We start from the raw sequence: 19,291 nt of genomic DNA on the forward strand, positions 1-19,291 counted from the left end.
GACATTATGAACTCGAATGACGTAATATCACACACGAGCTATACCTGGCATACAGAGACACAGAGACAGACAGAGAGAGAGAGAGAGAGAGTTGAAGAAAACGGTCGGAGAGGGGAGTAGAATATCAAGAACTCGGGGGATGCAGTATGTCTCATTTCAAGTTACCTACTAAATTTTAAAATATTTTGTGCAATGAAAACAATGAGATTTGTAAATTGATCGAGAGATAAAAGGGGAGGATGAGAAAGAGAGAGGGGGATCGACAGAGACTTTCTACCGATCAACTTAACGTTTTTTCCTTAGAATTCACATAAATTTCGTTACATGATTCTGCGAAGCATGAATCGCCGCATGCACATTCTCTCCTGCCCATCCTCCCCAGCCCACCCCTCTCTCTCTCCCTTTCCCGCCCCCTCTCTCTCTATTTCTCCCCCATTTCTCTCTCTCTTCCTCTTCTCTCCCCCTCCCCTACCCCACCTTTCTATCCCTCGATCCCCTACTCCACCCTCCCTCTCTCTCTCTCTCTTCATCTCTCTTCCTCTTCTCTCTTCATCCTCTTCTTGTCTTTGCCCAACTCTCCTCTACGTTTTCCTTATTCAATAAGTACTGCCCGGCTTTAATGCGATTGTTTCTGTTCTGATGTTTGGTTTTGGTTTCTTCTTCATTTTTCAAATTTATTCTCGCGAAAGATGCCCCCTTTAATATTTTTCTTTACCTTACACTTATGTCCATAATATGAATAGGTCTAGGCCTTGTTTTCCGGAAAGAATTCAGGAGCCTGTTATTGAGTTTGATAGCAAGAGATTACAATCTCTGCGGAAGTGAATCCTGTTGCTGTGCCCGGTATAGGGTAGCAACTTGAGAAGAAACGGAAAGTAAGGATGCTGTGGTTTCTCATGGAATCCCACTGTTCAATTAACTCTAATCATTTCTACCCACTGTTAAATCAACACTTATACAAATCAATGAAAAATTGAAAATGAAAGTGGCGGGATCAAAATTGCAACAACAACAAAATGTACAAAGATGTACAAAATCCAACTGAGAAAGTATCAAAAATGTATACACTTATTTAAAATGTAGGCTTGTATATATTTGCTATTATCAGTTGAAGTACTTGAAGTGCCTGAAGTGGCACGTACTCTTCAATATTAGTGTTGGATTCTGTTGATGTACACAGCGGGATAACATTTCAGAATACACACATACATACAACACACACATTGACCCGATGATGTAGGTCGATCGACGCTTGACAAGTCCACTCGAAAAATAACTTACTTTCAATAAAAGCAGAAAATTCTGACAAACCAATCAAAAAAAGTTTGAGCAAAATCGGATAACTAATAAGAAGTTGTTATACATTTATGAAAAAGTATGTAAAACTATGGAACAATTAGAATCCCAACACATATTGCCAAGATAGTTATCAGTTTGTGACGTCATGTCCTCACTCTTTATCAATTGCTCTGTATGGTTTAATCCCATTTTTAATTTCCCTTTTTATTACCTAAAACTTGATTTCCCCATGCCTTTGCCCAGGTTATATGATTTGTATCATATTGTGTGCATGACATTTCACACAATCTTTCATGAACTTTGAAGAATTTATACTATTTTCTGAATATTGTATATTCATAATTATTGATTTTTATATAAATAGTTCATCAAAATTCACATTTTTCATGATTTAACTGGAATTTTTTTTTTCTATATTAGTACATCCACACAAAAACATATTGCTATTAATCCAACTTGGATGCTGGTGTGAAGAAATAAGATTCTTAAGGAGAAAATAGGAAATTTATATCATTCATATAAAGAAAATAATTAGTGGATAGTGAGTACATGATCTCACAGACTCATGAGTGAGTTGCTGCCAATTTGTCTAGTGATTTTCAAAGTTTTTAATGTCATTAATTATTCATAACTTTCTAATTGGTTATCCGATTTTGCTCAGACTTTTTTTTATTGGTTAGTCTGATTTTTCTACTTCTATTGAAAGTAAGTTATTTTTTGGAGTGGACTTGGACTTTAAAGCAGGTCCTTGCTAGGTACTATAATTATGTCCAAATTTTCGGCCAAACAAATGAACAGGTTAAATCCCAACGGCATTTGAAAGATAAATTGAAAGATAATTTAGAACTTCCCTAACAAGTTAATAAGTAGTAGTCTGATTTTCGGACCATTGTACCGAATGGTCGTACGTTCGTGCTGCACAAAGATTCAACTAGTTTAAGTTTGGCCATTACAAGAAGGGGTTATTGATGTGTAGACACATATTCATGTACCCTTTACAACTCATTTTATGTAGGCATATGTTATTACCAAAGAAGAAAAAAGCCAGTCATTATCTCAATAGTGTCTGACATTGAAGTCTAGCAAAAAAGCGGGTTTCCTTGCATAATTTAAATATAAGGACACTGCTAACGTTTAATTTTCACAGACATAATTACATAGGCTTATTCATAATTCCTGGAAAGTTCTACAGAATTTGATGTTGGTTGCAAAAGGGACATAGTAAATCCATGAGAGGAACAGGTCAGTGAAAATTTGAGCAAATTCCGATTAGAAATAAGAAAGTTACTAATTTTTGAAGCTGAGATCAATCGAACACAATTGTTTTTTGTTTTGTTGTTGTTGACAGAATATGGTACCCATTATTTAGGGACTTCCATTCAAAACGCAACCCATGTTTGTATAGGATAAGTTGTGATCCTTCGTTTATTTGCTTACGAATATTTTTAAAAATTGCGTCCGCTCGAGGAGGGGGGATGAGGGGGGGGTTTACCCGTTTATAAATTAGTCAGAAGTGGAGCTTCAATTAACGATATTGATAAATCTGTGCGACCATTGGCGAGGACTTTGAATGAATACGCGAAACGATTTCAAATATTTTTGCATCTGGAATTTTCACTTCAGCGAGATTATGGGTGAGATATTATCCTGAAGCTAAATAGTAACCCATGTTTAAGACCGAGATCTGAGAAGTTGGGGCACTTTTAGGGATTTTCAGCACAAAATTATACCCCAAGTTTAGGGATTTTGTGATGGCATTAAAGGGATCGTTTAATCTTGTGTGTTTTGTTGCAGGAAATGTCCTCATCCCTCTATCTTCTTTTCTTTTCTTGTTCTCGGGTTATCCCCCTTTTTACCATAAGGTCGCATTTGCCCCTAGCTACTTCACTGCAGTGAGCGAATTCGATAGAAAACCAACCTCTTCACACACATCAACTACGAGTAGATCCCAAATACTTTCTAAAATGTATTTTTGTAGGCCTATTGTACATTATTGTACAAAGCGCTATATAAGAACTATATTTATTGCTAATTATTATTATTGTTATTATTATGCTCCGTATTATTTACAAATATCCATAGATTTATCAATATGATTTCCCTCTAATGTTTGACAGGTTCCATGAGTCCAGTAAGCTTGAAACCAAAATGGTTAAAGCCACCTTTGTGATAACATAACGACTCCCGGGCCATTGAGGACTGTCGTAGTTTATTTTTCATTAATATGACATGATGATTACGAAAATAGAACAAATAAAAACAACTTGATAATGAAGAGAAATAAAAATGATTACGCGAGTCCCTTTCCTCCTTTTCCTCGACCTGACTTCAAACCAATGCATGGAATTAAAACAATGTATAGTGTATAGACGGATATGAAACACGACATCTACGATATATGGCTCCCCCATATTTTGATTGACACATTCTCCTATGATCTTTATCCAATCAGCGCTCTCCCTCTTTGAGCATCGTTCGGAGCGTGGCCACGCCCATTCTGTACTTATTTTGATTGACACATTCTCCTATGATCTTTATCCAATCACCACTCTCCATATTCGAGCACCATTTGGAGCGTGGCCACGCCCATTCTGTACATTTAGAAATACGGTTCATTTCTTTAGAAATGGAACATGGAATATTAGTGTTGGGTCGATCAAGAGCTAGTATATCGACAAGCAATGGAGGAAAAGAGTTATCATTATTTAGTTCTGTTCATAGGACTGTTACTTTGCCTGTTACACAGTGGCGGTAAGTGGATTATCACGATCTTTTCAAGACTTATACCATACAACATGACCAATCGCACATTAATTCATGATTTTGACATGAGAACACTGTTTCAAACAGCTTTGAAGAATGCAATTTGCAGATACGTAGGTCTATTCCTCCATCGTGCATTTTATGTTTATATCATACAATGTCTTCATCTGTATTCATGCCAGATTCATGCACATTTTAAACTTTGCATTACAGGGTGAAATATTCAAAAAATAACTTAGATCATCAATTTATTGTCTTTTGTCTTATTAATTCGTTTTTATTTGTTTTTGGAATATTTTTTTTTTCTGTCACCGTTGACATGACAACAAAAGAACATAGGCCTATAATTAGGGTGATAGTAGTAGTGGTGGTGGTAGCGGTGGTGTTGGTATATATATAGTGGTGGTTGCGATGGTGAAGAAATTGGTAGTGGTTATGTGGTGGTGATGATGGTGGTGTTGGAAGTTATGGTAGGGTGGTGGACTGGTGGTGATGGAAGTGGTGGTGATATTGATGGTGGTGGTGATGGTGATGTTGATAGTGGCAGTTGTGTTAAAGTTGGTGGTAGTTGTAGTGGTGGTGATTGTTGTGGTAGTGATGGTGGTGGTGATGATAGTGTACGTAGTGGGAATGGTGGTGGTGATGGTCAGTGGCGGATCAAGGGGGGCCCGGGGGCCCGGCCCCCCCCCCTTGAGAAAAAAATCATGTAAAAACACATGATTTTTACCTTTTGGGGGGTTGGGCCCCCCCCCCAAAAAAAGTGCTCACTTCCCCCACCCCCCTCCCCCCCCCCCCCTCCCCCCTCCCCCCCCACCCCCCCTCCCCCCTCCCCCCCCCCCACCCCCCCCCCCCCCCCCCCCACTGAGCGACTTTTCGGCCGGCGCGATTTTCAAATTTTCGGGAGCAAAAAAAAAAAAAAAAGATTGGGGCCCCCTCCCCAAGAAATCCTGGATCCGCGCCTGGTGATGGTGGTGGTGGTTGTGCAATCCCGTTCAAGCTGTTTTTAAAAGAGGTTCTTAGGGTTGCCAACTTTGAGCCAGAGGTGAGGGTAAGACATTGTGAGGGAGCGAAGCGACTCAGCCCGATCGAGAAGGCTCATGAGCAACTTTTTTTTGTGAGAAAATATTTAGAGGGGGGGTGGTAATGATCACTTATTTTTTTTCTCAACGGGGGGGGGGGGGAGGGGGAGGTGCAGGGTGCTGGGGGCATATGGAGCACCACTTAAACAAAATCAACACCTCTATCCATCCTCTCTTGAGCAACAAGGGGGGGGGGCCGGGGGGGCCGGGGGGGGGGGGGGGGTCCCCCGAACGGCCGAACCCCTAGTTTGTACGAGGGTGTTGTGGTGTGGTGGTGATGGATAATAGTGGTGCTGCTGCTGCTGAGGGTTGTGCTGTTGACCTGGGGACCTGACGAAGTACATCTCAATAATCTCTCTCTTAAATTTCTGGTACTATATTGTTCACTTTAATATATTATCATCTTTGCAGCGCAATGAGCGCATGCATATAGGACATATTGATGATATACGCTTTTAATTATCATCTGTGTAATCCTGTCTAAACGTTACTATGTGTGTGATTTCAGAGGTATCATCGAGCTGCGATAACATCAATCAGATTGATTTTGCGGAAATCACCTATGAACCGGAGGGTTTAGCACCCCACCCTGACGGGACTGTTGCGAGTATTGAGTGTGGTGTCTTTTATCAGATCGTGCCCACGGCTTTTGAGAGAACAACATGCACCGATGGATCGTGGACAGGACCGTTGCCCCGATGCAGACATGTTCGTAAGTAGATCATGAAATTCTGGGCAGGGGCGTTGTCCCAGTTGCGGACTTGTTTGTAGGTAGATCATGAAGGTCTGACATGGACGTGGACCACGTCAGACATATGTTCATATGTAGATGTAGGCATAGACCGAAGTTTCTGTCTCTTTCGTTCGTAGGGTCAGCTCCTCTCTAAAGATCTCTATAGAGAGGAGCTGACGTACCCTACCCTAGACCGAAAGCTTCAGTCTCTATATCGTCGGTTGTTCCACTGAGACTACGTCTGGCTCCACTAGAACTCCGCATATAGAGGTCTTGTGGAGCCAGACGTAGTCTCAGTGGAACAACCGACGATATAGACACTGAAGCTTTCGGTCTAACCCTATACCCACACATAGCTGCATTACTATCCTGGCTGTGTAAAAGTTGTTGTATTGATTCTCAACATTTCAAACCACCACTGTACACAACTCAATTGATTTCACTCAAAATCGGTACGTGACAATTGATGAAACCTAAATAGCAGTAAAATACGATCTTTTCAACTTACTGATTAAAAAGAATAATTTAAAAATCCAATCTGTAAGTCTAGTGTCAAATTTGCTGATCAGCAACATCAGTTGTATTGTGTGCAGTCTATACAATAGTGTGTGGTGTCATGTGTATTTGCATACCTGCCCCTACCACAAAAGATAGTTCATAGTTCATAGTTCATTTTATTTCTTCTTTAACAAACATTTATACATAGAATTTCAAATAAAGTAACTGGAACAGCAGATTATCAATATATAACAAACATAATTTGAAGTGTAATATGTTCTACATACAATTGTTATTAACTAAAGAAATTCTATAAAAAAGTTACTTATGTATGATCATGCTCTGTACATGAAAGACACAGAAACTTTGGTCTAATGTAGATGTAGTCCAGAATCTGGCCTATTTAATTTTTATCTCCACAACACCAAGGCTTTATGGCCCTAGCTACTTGCTACCGGACGAAGATGGCGTGATCATTGTCCCTGTAAAGCCTAAAGGGACACTAATTAGGACGCACGGCGAAAAGTGTGTAGGGAATAAAGAACCAGTTAGATTCTGGACTAATAAGATGTTGAAAGTCTCCACATGGGCGTGGTAAAGATGACATTTTCGGACATAGGTAGATGACAAAAGTCTCGAGATGGGGGTGGTCCCGGTTGCGGACTTGCTCGTAAGTAGTCATGGGCTACCCTGGACAGGGGCTTGGCTCAATTATGTTGAAGAGTCATTATTGCAGGAGATGTCTGCCATATTCAAACTACCGGTACCGTATACTGGCGAGGCTCAGGTACAGACATGTCGGTAAGTATGAGTATTAAAAATGAGGAATTTTTTAAAAGGCTCAAACCAGGTGTGTGCATCTTAGATCACGGTATATATATATTCATTTCAAATCCATTTCGTTTTTATTTCACAACCCATGATTGAAATATATTATGAATATAACATATGATATATAAATCTGGTGGTATAGAAAATACGATATTGCATAGAACAATAAAGTAATTCATAAAATATTGGTTAAAAAAAATATTTGGGGGTAAATGAAATTGTGTTCAACAAAAGAAATGGTTTGCGAAGTACAACAAAAAAGGCCTGTGGGCATGGTAGCCCATGTAAAAACAGATGATGGTGAATAAAAAAGAAGAACACGATTAAGGTTGGAGCATCAAATTTAACAGGCTAATTTGTATTTATTTGTACATTGTCTAATTTTTCTTAATTCAGCGAGATATTGTCAACGTAATGAAGCCTTGGTCCAGATCTACGGACAGGATTGTCAGACCCCATGCAGGAATCGTCTCAATGGGGCTTGTCCCAGAAACAAGCAATGTCACTGCGATGGGGTGTGTGGATGGAGTTGTATTTCAATTTGTAAGTACTTACTACTTCTCGTCAATATCTAAACAAACTGTCCAAAAACTATTTGGAATACATCTTACTGAAATTAGAGCATTGAAATTTGAAGTTTATTGAAGTTTATTGAAGTTTATTGGTTCCACATATTTTTTGTATATAAGTGTATGTGGGTAGATTACACCAAAAAAAAATTAAAGATTTCAAATCAAATATAATGTACAGAAAATAGGTACAAAGTTTCGAAATATATTCATATTCATTTCATTTCCAACAGAAAGGTAAACAATGATATTACTCTTTTTTTTCATACATAATTCATTTTTTCAGGAAACTATACAAATAAACTTTGCACATAATAAAATTATTACAAGAAATTCTTAATTTCTGAGGAAATGGGGGGGGGGGGATCCACTAAAAAGCAGTGCATGCTTGTAGTTTGTGGATCCCCAAGAATATAGATATAGATATGACAGGCTCACAAAATGTGGGGAGCCTAAATAAAAAGCATATAGTCTTGTATGTAAATAAAGGCTCCCGTACATAGCCTGTAATTTACAATAAATGACATTTTGGGCAAAGGGCCTACTATCAGGACTTCCTTCATAGTAAAGAAAAAGTGTATTTTACTATAAAATTTGAAAAATGACGTTGTCATAAAGTGGCATAGAAGAATTACTCCAATTTTCTTGCATTTCAAGAACGACCATGCCCAACTCTCCTGTGGCATTGGTCTGAAGTACAGGAAATACTCGGTTATACATCTTGATCTTTCAGCCTGTAATAATTTGTTTATAAAATGAACCTTTTGACATATCTATTCCAGACGAGGAGAATTTTTGCCCGGAAGTGACTGACCAAGCAGGTCTTTTGGTGACCTACGACCCCCCTGAACGGCGATTCAATGGATACGCTGATTTATCTTGTGGTGATGGCTACGTTTATCATTCTGGGAGCAGCAGGCTACTGTGTATGAGCAACAGACAGTGGAGTGGAGGAAACGATTTTGTGTGCATCCCAAATGGTAAGAACCAATCTGATTTCATGTATCAAGTTAAAGAGAAGGTTGAGTTCTGTGAAAAGTGACTAATAGTTTGTGAGCGTTATTCATTCTTTTTATATTAGTGTGGAAGAATATCGTACAGAAACTGCCAACTGGAAAGGATGGTTGTTCGAATTCCCTCACATTGAAAATATGTCAAGAAATATTGTGGTGAACCTTTTTAAAAAAAAGGCACATGTTCATTGTGGTCTCTAACACACACAAAAAAGAACATTCCTCTAAAAACCAAAATCAAATGCTCTTGTCTTATAAATTCATGTTTGTTTGATTTTTGAATACTTATTGGAATAAAGATATATAAAATATAGTTAAGAAAATTCTTCCGAAGTGAATTAACCGGCCTTCACCGTTGACATGACAAAAAAGAATATAGGCCTATAATTAGAGTGTTAGTAGTAGTGGTGGTATCGGTGATGTTGGTATAGTGGTGGTAGTGATGGTTAAGTTTGTAGTGGTTGTGGTGCATGGTGATGGTGGTGTTGGTGGTGTCGGTAGTTGTGTTAGTGTTAGAAGGTCGTTGGTGGCAGGCTTTAATATCCCTTATAAAAAAAATCCATGGTAGCCATGGGTTTTTTTTTCCTCCAAATTACCATTCACCATGGTAACCGTGGTATCAAACAATGAAATTAGATGAAATTGTCATTGTTTGATACTATGGTTACCATGGTTCTTTTTTATAAGGGTTATGAACCGTGAGTGACCTTCGTCCCGCTTTCACCTCGCTTATAGGATAGCAAGGCTTATTTTTTATTTGTGTTTAAAGTGTTATATTTCATAAAATTGCTTCTATATTTTGTTCATATCCTGGTAAAAATGAACCAGTATAATTATAAGGCGTATGAATTAAAGAACCTGATATTTGTTTACCGAAAGGTGTAATTTAAGAATAGAAAGATGTTACGTAATGTGAAGAGGGTGTGACTAATCAATGTACATGTATGTAGATTACACATAGATTACACGTGATGATGGTGATCGATGGTGTGATGATGGTGGTGGTGGTGGTGTTGGTGCTGGTGCTGCTGCTGCTGCTGATCATGATGGTAGTGCTGTTAATTGACCTAACAAAGTAAACGAAATCTCACTCTTTTCTTGTGTTCACTTATTTGCAGCGCTTATATAGGGACATATTGATGATATGCACTATTAATTATCATCTGCTTAATCTTATCTCATTAACAAACATTACTATGTGTGTGATTTCTTGTTAATAACTTCAGAGGTATCATCGAGCTGCGATAACATCAATCAGATTGATTTTGCGGAAATCACCTATGAGCCGGAGGGTTTAGCACCCCATCCTGACGGGACTGTTGCGAGTATTGAGTGTGGTGTCTTTTATCAGATCGTGCCCACGGCTTTTGAGAGAACAACATGCACCGATGGATCATGGACAGGACCGTTGCCCCAATGCAGACATGTTCGTAAGTAGATCGTGAAAGTCTGGGCAGGGGCGCATATCAAAACGTATGGGTCACTGAACAGTGCATGTTTTATTACAAATTTTTTTTTTATGGAGAACGACGTGAACAACACGTATTTTTAGGCGTCCAACCTTAATCAGCACCACATATTTTGATTAGTATATGTTCTATCGGTTAAAGCAATCAAATTACAATTTCATTATGATTTACGACCGCGTTCGTAGGGTTAAAGTACCGGTAGTCAAGTTACTGTTATTTTCAGCTCTTTTTCTGTGTAAAATCAATGGATCGGGCGACAGAGCTTTATTATCATAATACCTTGTCATAATTTGGCATAGTACCACATTCTTCTAATTCTTAGTTTGAGAAAGTCATTTTTCTATGTAATTTTATCTTTCCAACCATATAAGACTCGTTTAGATTGACCAATGTTATCCCCCACGTATCTGAGATGTAAGACCTATTATCTATATAAGTAATACGCTAAGGCTCCGCGGGGGGCGCGACGTCTCGGCGAGCCTTTGTTTTCTATTGTTTTTTAATGAGATCGCCGACCGAAGTTGGTGCGGCTATCTCCTCCTGAACCCTGCCCTCCGGGTACCGTGTCCGGTGCCATCGTCCGCGGGAGAGTCTACTCTGTGGAATTGGCTATACTCCGCCCGAGGTCCCCCTCCGTGTCGACGTCCAGGGCGAAAACAGACGCGATATGCATAATGCAGGATATGCGTGACGACAGAGATACCTCATGGATATTCAACATTACATCCGTAGACACACGACCGATGACTATCCACTCACATTAAGTTGCGTATTAAATGCTCTATGCAAAGGGCGGGATTACCGAGAGTAAAGCATCTTTCTATAGGATGTGCTTTGTTGTAGCTAGGATGTGCTTTGCATGTAGTAGCTGCACAAGAGATACACGGGGCTTCCCGTCGACGTCCAAACTTAGAGACCTATTTCCATCATGATTGCCGCGATTTTTATATAGTTTTCGTGAATGGAGTTATGAAATCAAAGCTTATTTTGTGATTATTACGGCCATGTATACTCAATTTTGATTATCATTTTCTAAAGGAAAGTTTTGACAAGAAAACCATTGGACTGACAATTCAGTCGTAAGCTAACTTCAGTCACCACACATCACAGTGCAGTAACTCCAGGAATCTCCAACACCGGCACCGGGCACCGCAGGCGTCCGAGGCCTGCGGCGCCGGTGTTCGAGCTTCATGGAGTTACGCTGGAGTGTTATGTGTGTGAGTACAGCTGAGCTGAGCTCGAGTCGAAGAGATTTGACACTTTGAAATTGTTATCTGTTGGTTTGCATCATTATTGCCGCGATTTCAATATAGTTTCGTGAATAGATTTACGAAACCTGAGCTTAGAATTAGTAAAAGTATTACTAATGTCTACGTTTTTAAACGACTGTCTGATTTTCTTGTGAAAATTTTACTTTGAAAAATAATTATCGAAATTTATGGTCAGAAATAATCACAATCTAGGGTCTATTATGTTACAGTTCTTGCATCAAATCAATGCATGAAAACTTAGTTATTGAACTAGAAAAATGTTGTTTTTTTAAATAGACAATTATGAAGAAGGAAACCTGAAACCCTGAGTTGAGTGTATATTTGTTTCAAGGGGCCATAAACCCCCAAAAGCTCGGGGGTTACGTTCTTCAAAGTTGGGGGGGGGGAGAGAGAGATCAGATCGCAGCGAGTTGAGTGTATATACAATATAGGCGTGGGGTCCACGGGTTTCAAGGGGCCATAGGTTTTAGGCGTTTAATTAGGGTCAGATGAGCATATTTTTAATACTTTATTTGTGACACTTGCGGGTCACTAATTGGCGTGGGGTCAATACGTAGAGTTGCGTAGTGTTGCTACCAACTACGCTGGCCTACGTTACTATATGCTGAGGGACAGAAAGGGGTACGCAAAATGAACGAAAACAAGTCAACATGTTTAATTTTTTTCGCGTACTTTCAGCGTAGAAACTTGACGCAGAAAGTACGCCTTTTTAAGCAACACTATGCTACCCTACGCCAGATCGTCAAAGCAGTAAAAGCTTTCCACACAGTAAGCAACCATATAAGCAAACCTGTACTCCAGCCTACGCATAACCTACGCAGGGACTATTTTCCCATTAATACGCAGCCTAATTTCTGCGTAGTCGGTACGCCACACTACGGAACTCTACGCAGTTCCAGTGGCTTAAAGAATAACTACCGGTACAGTTGGATCGGTTTTTTTAATTTTTTTTATATAAGGCCAAATTAAAAAAAAAACATGTTTAGCGTCCTGTTTTTTCTGAAAAATGGGAAGGAGGAGGCCCTTTTTTTTTTTTTTTTTTTTTTTCTTTCAAAATGGCTGCTCCGTACATTTTCCCTGACATTCAGGCTATTTTTCAAGATGGCAGCTGACAATTTTTTTTTTTAAAAATCAAAAAAAAAATTCAAAAAAAAAATAAAAATAGGAGAGGCGGCCCCCAGAAAGGAAGCGGGTGGGGACGCTGTTTTTTTTCTATCAAAAAATGAAGAAAAAAAAAAAAATTCAAAAAAAATTCAAAAAAAAATAAATATAGAAGGCGGCCCCCAAAAAGGAAGCGGACAGGACGCTGTTTTATTTTCTTTCAAAAAAAAAAAAATCAAAAAAATTTCAAAAAATAAATAAATAGGAGGCGGCCCCCAAAAAGGAAGCGGGCGGGGACGCTAAACATGTATATTTTTTAAATGGCCTGAATGGCAAATAAAGTTCTTGGTGGTTTTAATTTAAACACTCTCTATATATCTATTTACACCCCCGCCACCCTCTAAAATCCCGCGGATTTCCGCGGGTCCTGCTAGTGTTCTTATAAAAGACCAGTTGGAGAGCTTTGATTGAACTAATAAGTTGTATAGCTTTATTGAGGCTCTGTGTCAGTCAGACATCTTTGTAGCATCTCATGTACAAGTACTCATTGTTTCATAACATGACCTGGCATGAGTCATGGGTTGCAGGTCATTCTATATTTAGTTATACATGCTAGTCTGTATATGCAGACTCTGTTAAACTACATGTAGCTATCACTACACCTCCCTTCTTTAAAAGAGGTTTACATATACATATATAAAACTTCTTAAACTGTATACAGAGTGACAGGGTGGACTACCTGTACACTCGCGACTGTACTAGGGCATTATTCTGTCCCTTAAAGCTGGAGTACTGTCACTTTCAAATATATAACTTATTACGCGACAGTCCATATCTTTCAAGGTTGCGATTCGCTATACTGGAATTCTACGTTGAGGTTGAGTGATATCTGTTGATTTTTGTAATCAAAGTGACTGATTAAATCGGTTATATTTTTAAACTATAACATGCAAATATATATGTCATGCTCATGCAATCCTGCAGTTATGTTTTAAAGTCCAAGTTGAACTCTGTAACTATAAACTATTTACAAAACGCGAAAGTCTTTCTCTGTAGTTCGCTTTCATTTATTTACAAGTTCAAGCGATCTGGCGGTTTAATAACTCGTCCGCTTCTGGTTCTGGTTGATGACGTAGTTGAGCTTTCTTCAGATGCTGGTTGCTCTGTAGCTTCTGCAGTGTCATCTAGCTCGAAGTCATCCTGTGTTGGTAGTGGAATAGACTCGGCTTGCTGTTGACGTGGGACTGGCCTGAGGTGACGTCTGTTTTTGCGACGTATCTCTCCTGTTTCTGTCTCGATCTGGTATGATCTGTTTCGATCCTGGACAGACCTGACAATACCACGTTTCGACCAGGTGTTGGTTTTCATGTCTTGGAGTATGACATGATCTCCAGGCTTTAGCTTTGACAAGTCTCGAGCATGTTTGTCGAATCGCTCTTTTTGCTTCACCTTATGATCCTCCTTTCTTCCCCTCACTGATCGAGTATTGACCTGTTGGTTGTCGAGTAAACTGTGCTGTTTTGGTCTGTACATTAGGCATGAAGTACAACTTTGGACCATTTCAGTGATGTCTGTGTTGATTCTGGGCCAATAGATGACTTCTCTAGCACGTTTCTTACACTTCTCGATGCCTAAGTGTCCTTCATGGATTTTGTTTAGCATGAACCTTCTCATAGTAGTGGGAACCACTATTTTGCTGCCTTTGAAGATGATGCCATCTGCTTCAGAGAGTTCACTCCTGATGTTCCAGTATTCCCTGACTCTAACTGGACATTGCTGCTTCGTTTCCGGCCAACCATCTCTGATGATGCCTAGCAGCTCTTGCAGTTGATCATCTTTCTTTGTCTCTTCGACAATCTGATTTCGTTTGTTCGATGTAACTGGCATGCTCTTGACAATAGCATCGACGTAGACTCTGATATCTTCCTCAGTTTCAGCATTCAACTCAGCCTTTGGATCCACTGCTCTGGACAATGTATCAGCAGTATACATGTACTTTCCAGGCGTGTACAAGACCTTGAGATCATATCTCTGTACCCTGATGAGTAACCTTTGAATGCGTAGGGGACAGTCACCCAGTGACTTTACAAACAGTGGAATAAGTGGCTTGTGATCAGTCTCCACTTCTACTTGTTGTCCATAGATGTATTGATGGAATCTTTCACATGCGTATGTGATTGCCAGCAATTCTTTCTCGATCTGTGCATATTTAGTCTCTGCATCAGTCATTGATCTAGATGCATATGCGATCGGAACCCAATCTTGATCATATTGCTGTAGTAGCACTGCACCAATACCATCCTTTGATGCGTCTGCTGACAGCTTGGTTGGTTTCTTGCTGTCATAGAAATGTAGGACTGCATGGCTCTTGTATCAGAGCTTGTTTCAGCTGATTCCATGCATCCTCTTGTGCATGATCCCATGTCCATACATTCTTTTTGTCTAGTAGATGTCTCAGCGCTGCTGACTTGGTCGACAGATCTGGAATGAACTTCCCTTGGTAATTGATCATACCCAAGAACCGTTGGACATCTTTCCGACATTTTGGTCTCTCAATGTTCAAGATAGCAGACACTTTCTTTGGATCAGGTTGAACTCCTTGATCACTGATCAAGTCACCAATGAATGTGAGCTTCTTGACATTGAACTCGCATTTGTCTTTGTTCAACTTGAGATTCATTTTTCTCACAATGCTGAGAACCTCTCTCAACCTGTCATCATGCTCCTGTTGGGTAGTTCCCCATACAATCACATCATCCATCATTGTGTTAACTCCCGGAATGTGTGCAAACAGTTGGTGCACTATCTTGTGATAGACTTCCGGAGCACTACAAATACCAAAAGGTAGTCTCAAGAACTTGTACCTTCCGTATGGCGTGATAAACGTACAAAGCTTGGAGCTTTCGTCATCTAGTTGGATCTGTCAAAAACCACTAGACGCATCTAACTTGCTGAAGTATTTGGCTCCTGCAAAATGTGCAGTTATTTCAGCTCTTGATGGCAATTGATAGTGTTCTCTTTTGATTGCTCGGTTCAGGTCTCTTGGATCTAGACAGACCCTGAGCTGACCGTTCTTTTTCATCACCACCACGAGAGAAGAAACCCAATCAGTTGGCTCATCTACTCGTGTGATTACGTCCATTCGTTCCATCTTATCTAACTCGTCTTTGAGTTTATCTTGAAGTGGAAATGGAACTTTGCGACATGCATGCTGAACAGGATGTGCGTCCTCTCTCAATGTGATGTGGTGTTTACCAGGAAGACAACCTAGACCTACAAACACATCTTGATAGTCTTGAACTACACTTTTACCCGTTACGTGTTCAGTTTGTTTCTCAACATGATACACCCTTTTCACCAGATACAAGTCTTCACTCGTCCGTAATATAATAATAATATAATAATAATGAACATTTGTATAGCGCCTTTTCTACAAGTAGATACAAAGCGCTTAAGTAGATACAAAGCGCTTAGTAGATACAAAGCGCTTAGAATAATCCTAACAAAGGCTGACGATTTCCAGGAATGACTAGACACGGCACATTGCGTTTGATCCCTTTGTACTCAACTTGTACACAACAACGACCTTTGACCGGGATATCTGTCTCATAATAACCTGTCAACATCACTTTGGCTTTTTGTAGCTTTGGTTTCGGTTTCAATTTGTGAAATACTGTCTCAGGAAGAAGATTCGCCTGAGCACCAGTATCAACCTTGAAGTCAACCGGCTGGTTATTGACTAGTAGATTAACTATCCATTCATCCTTGGATTCTTTTGATTCAACAGAGCAAATCATGAAACCTTCTGAATCTACCTCCAAGTGCTGCAGTTCATTGACCTTGGCTACTGGGGTTTTACAACATTTAGCAAAATGATTCTGCTTACCGCACTTCTTGCATGTTTGACCTTGTGCAGGACATTTGTCTTTGCTATGTCGGTTTCTGCACCTGCTACATGCATCACTTTTAGTACGACCTTGAGGTTCTGACCGTTTTGACTTTGAACCAGGAAATTTCTTCTTAGTCTTGCTGAAAGAATCTACCGGAATTGAGGCGTTTTTCCTTGCGGAACTCAACGCTTGTGCCTGCGTTCGAGTTTGTTCAGCCGCACGACATACTTGCAACGTTTTGTCCAATGTAAGATCATCTTGCCTCAACAAAGGTTCTCTTAGACTATCGTCTAACATACCACAGATAATTCTGTCCTGGATAAGACTCTCTTTCAACATGGAAAACTCACATGACTGAGCACGACTCCGCAATTCTGTTGCGTACTGATCAACACTCTCATGCACTAACTGAGATCTTGTGAAAAATCTATATCTCTCATACGTTAGATTACGTTTTGGCGTGCAATATTCCTCATATTTGTTCAACACTTTCTCAAGCTTCATGCTCTCACCCTCAGCAAATACAAACGTATTATACAATTCCAAGGCAGCATCGCCAATCACGTGTAGAAGCATTGATGTTTGTAACTTTTCATCTTTTTCAGACATTCCTGAGGCAACATTGTATAGAGTGAATTTCTGTTTAAATCTTCTCCAGTTCTCGGAAATATTTCCCTTTAAGTCGAGTGGAGGAGGTTGACTGAGATTTGCCATTTTGTTTCTTTTTGTTTCTTAGCCTAGTGTAGTCACTCACATGAACAGCATAACAATTAGCTTTTTCTTTTTGTATCTTTGCAACAATTTAAGCTCAACTATTAACTTTCACTGAGTTATTCTGTATGTTCATGTCCCATATATGTCACGCTTACTGCCCGTTATACTGGAACTGGCCCGGCACAGAACTATGCACTCCAATCCATACAACGACAGCGCTAACTATTATGGACATAACTACATTCACTGGACATACACTTAGACTCTAAGCCCTCTAGCTCTCATCATCTCTCACATCACAAAGAATTGGATTGAACTGGCCTGATTTCAATGATTCCATATATATATATATACTGTAGGCTGGGTCGATCGCTCAGCACAAACACTGGCTGCTAAGTTCTGACACCATATTATGTTCTTATAAAAGACCAGTTGGAGAGCTTTGATTGAACTAATAAGTTGTATAGCTTTATTGAGGCTCTGTGTCAGTCAGACATCTTTGTAGCATCTCATGTACAAGTACTCATTGTTTCATAACATGACCTGGCATGAGTCATGGGTTGCAGGTCATTCTATATTTAGTTATACATGCTAGTCTGTATATGCAGACTCTGTTAAACTACATGTAGCTATCACTACAAGACCATCACATCTTTGCCGAGCGAAAGTTTTTGATGAGATGTTTCATTTCGAGAACTGCTTAGTCTGTCTCTGTCACGGTCAACACACTTAATACAATGCACATGCAGTTGTGGAATGATACACAGAGATACGGGATATGTAATCTCTTGTGTGCGCAGAGCATGACTGATGCATTTTCTTCAATTTTATTAGGGTCCATTTAGCTCCAAATGTTTTGATATGTTGTCCCTGTTGCAGACGTGTTCGTACGTAGATCATGAAAGTCTGAAAATGCATGGGTGTGGTCACCGTTGTGGACGACTTTGTAAGTAGTCTTGGGTGGATCAAGTTACCCTGGACAAGGGCGTGGCTCAATTAGGTTGTAGAGTCATTATTGCTGGAGATGTCCGTCAATCGAACTAGCGTATAGGAGTGTCGTGGTCGAATGGTTTAAGGCACTTGACTGGAGATGAGAAGGTTGAGGGTTCGAATCCCGACACGGCACTAATATCCTTTGGCAAGATATTAACCTACACCTGCTACTCTCCACTTAGATGTTAAATGGGTACCCGGTAGTGTGCCACCGCTATTGTTGGTCAAACAGTTTTTGAGTGTCGATTAAGTCACGCCTGGCTGGAATGCTCCCCAGGGAGAAAGTGGAGATTGTTGACACAGCGTGTGCAGGCAAGCACTGAATCCAATGACCGGAATAATAATAATATATCTGTAAAGCGCTTAGAAACATCCGAGATGTATTAAGCGCTAATTAAAAACTGAATATTATTATTATAGTGGCGAGGCTCAGGTACAGACATGCTGGTAAGTATGAGTGAGAATGAGGAATTTTTCGAAAGGGCTCAAACCAGGTGTGTGCATATTAGATCACGGTAAATATATATATATATATATATATATATATATAAATATGCATATACATTTCCTTTTATTTTGTTCTTATTTTACAAACCGTGATAAAAAAATCATGTTATGAATATATATAGATCTGGTGGTATAAAAAGTACACGATTGCATAGAAAATAAAGTAATTCATATAATATAGGTAAAATAAATATTTGGGGGTAAATCAAATTGTGATCTCCATTAGAAATGGTTTGCGAGGCACACCTAAAAAGCCTAGATGCCTGTGGGCAAGGTAGCCCATATAAAAGCATATGATTGGACACAATTAAGGTTGAAACATAAAATATAATTTGTATTTATTTGTACATTGTCTTTTTCTTAAATCAGCGAGATATTGTCAACGTAATGAAGCCTTGGTCCAGATCTACGGACGGGATTGTCAGACCCAATGCAGGAATCGTCTGAAGGGGGCTTGTCCCGAAAACAAGCAATGTCACTGCGATGGGAGGTGTGGATGGAGTTGTATTTCAATTTGTAAGTTTATACTGACCGCTTCTCATCAATATATAAACAAACCTT

The 19,291-nt window shown here is 39.6% G+C and overlaps 1 protein-coding gene across 1 annotated transcript in view; it reads left to right on the top strand.

The window, feature by feature from the left end:
* The first annotated feature begins 3,940 nt into the window (after nt 1–3,940).
* The window catches only part of LOC757309 (sushi, von Willebrand factor type A, EGF and pentraxin domain-containing protein 1), a 54,725-nt gene continuing 39,374 nt past the window's right edge, over nt 3,941–19,291 (top strand). The window contains exons 1-6 of the mRNA XM_030997742.1: nt 3,941–4,050; nt 5,650–5,853; nt 7,600–7,746; nt 8,555–8,752; nt 10,012–10,215; nt 19,100–19,246. Of these exons, the coding sequence (XP_030853602.1) occupies nt 3,981–4,050; nt 5,650–5,853; nt 7,600–7,746; nt 8,555–8,752; nt 10,012–10,215; nt 19,100–19,246 (970 nt within the window). The 5' untranslated portion in view covers nt 3,941–3,980. The remainder of the gene's footprint in view (nt 4,051–5,649; nt 5,854–7,599; nt 7,747–8,554; nt 8,753–10,011; nt 10,216–19,099; nt 19,247–19,291) is intronic.

The sequence above is a fragment of the Strongylocentrotus purpuratus genome, unplaced genomic scaffold, assembly GCF_000002235.5.
Source record: "Strongylocentrotus purpuratus isolate Spur 01 unplaced genomic scaffold, Spur_5.0 spur5_scaffold_4, whole genome shotgun sequence".
NCBI classification, from domain to species: Eukaryota; Metazoa; Echinodermata; class Echinoidea; order Camarodonta; family Strongylocentrotidae; genus Strongylocentrotus; species Strongylocentrotus purpuratus.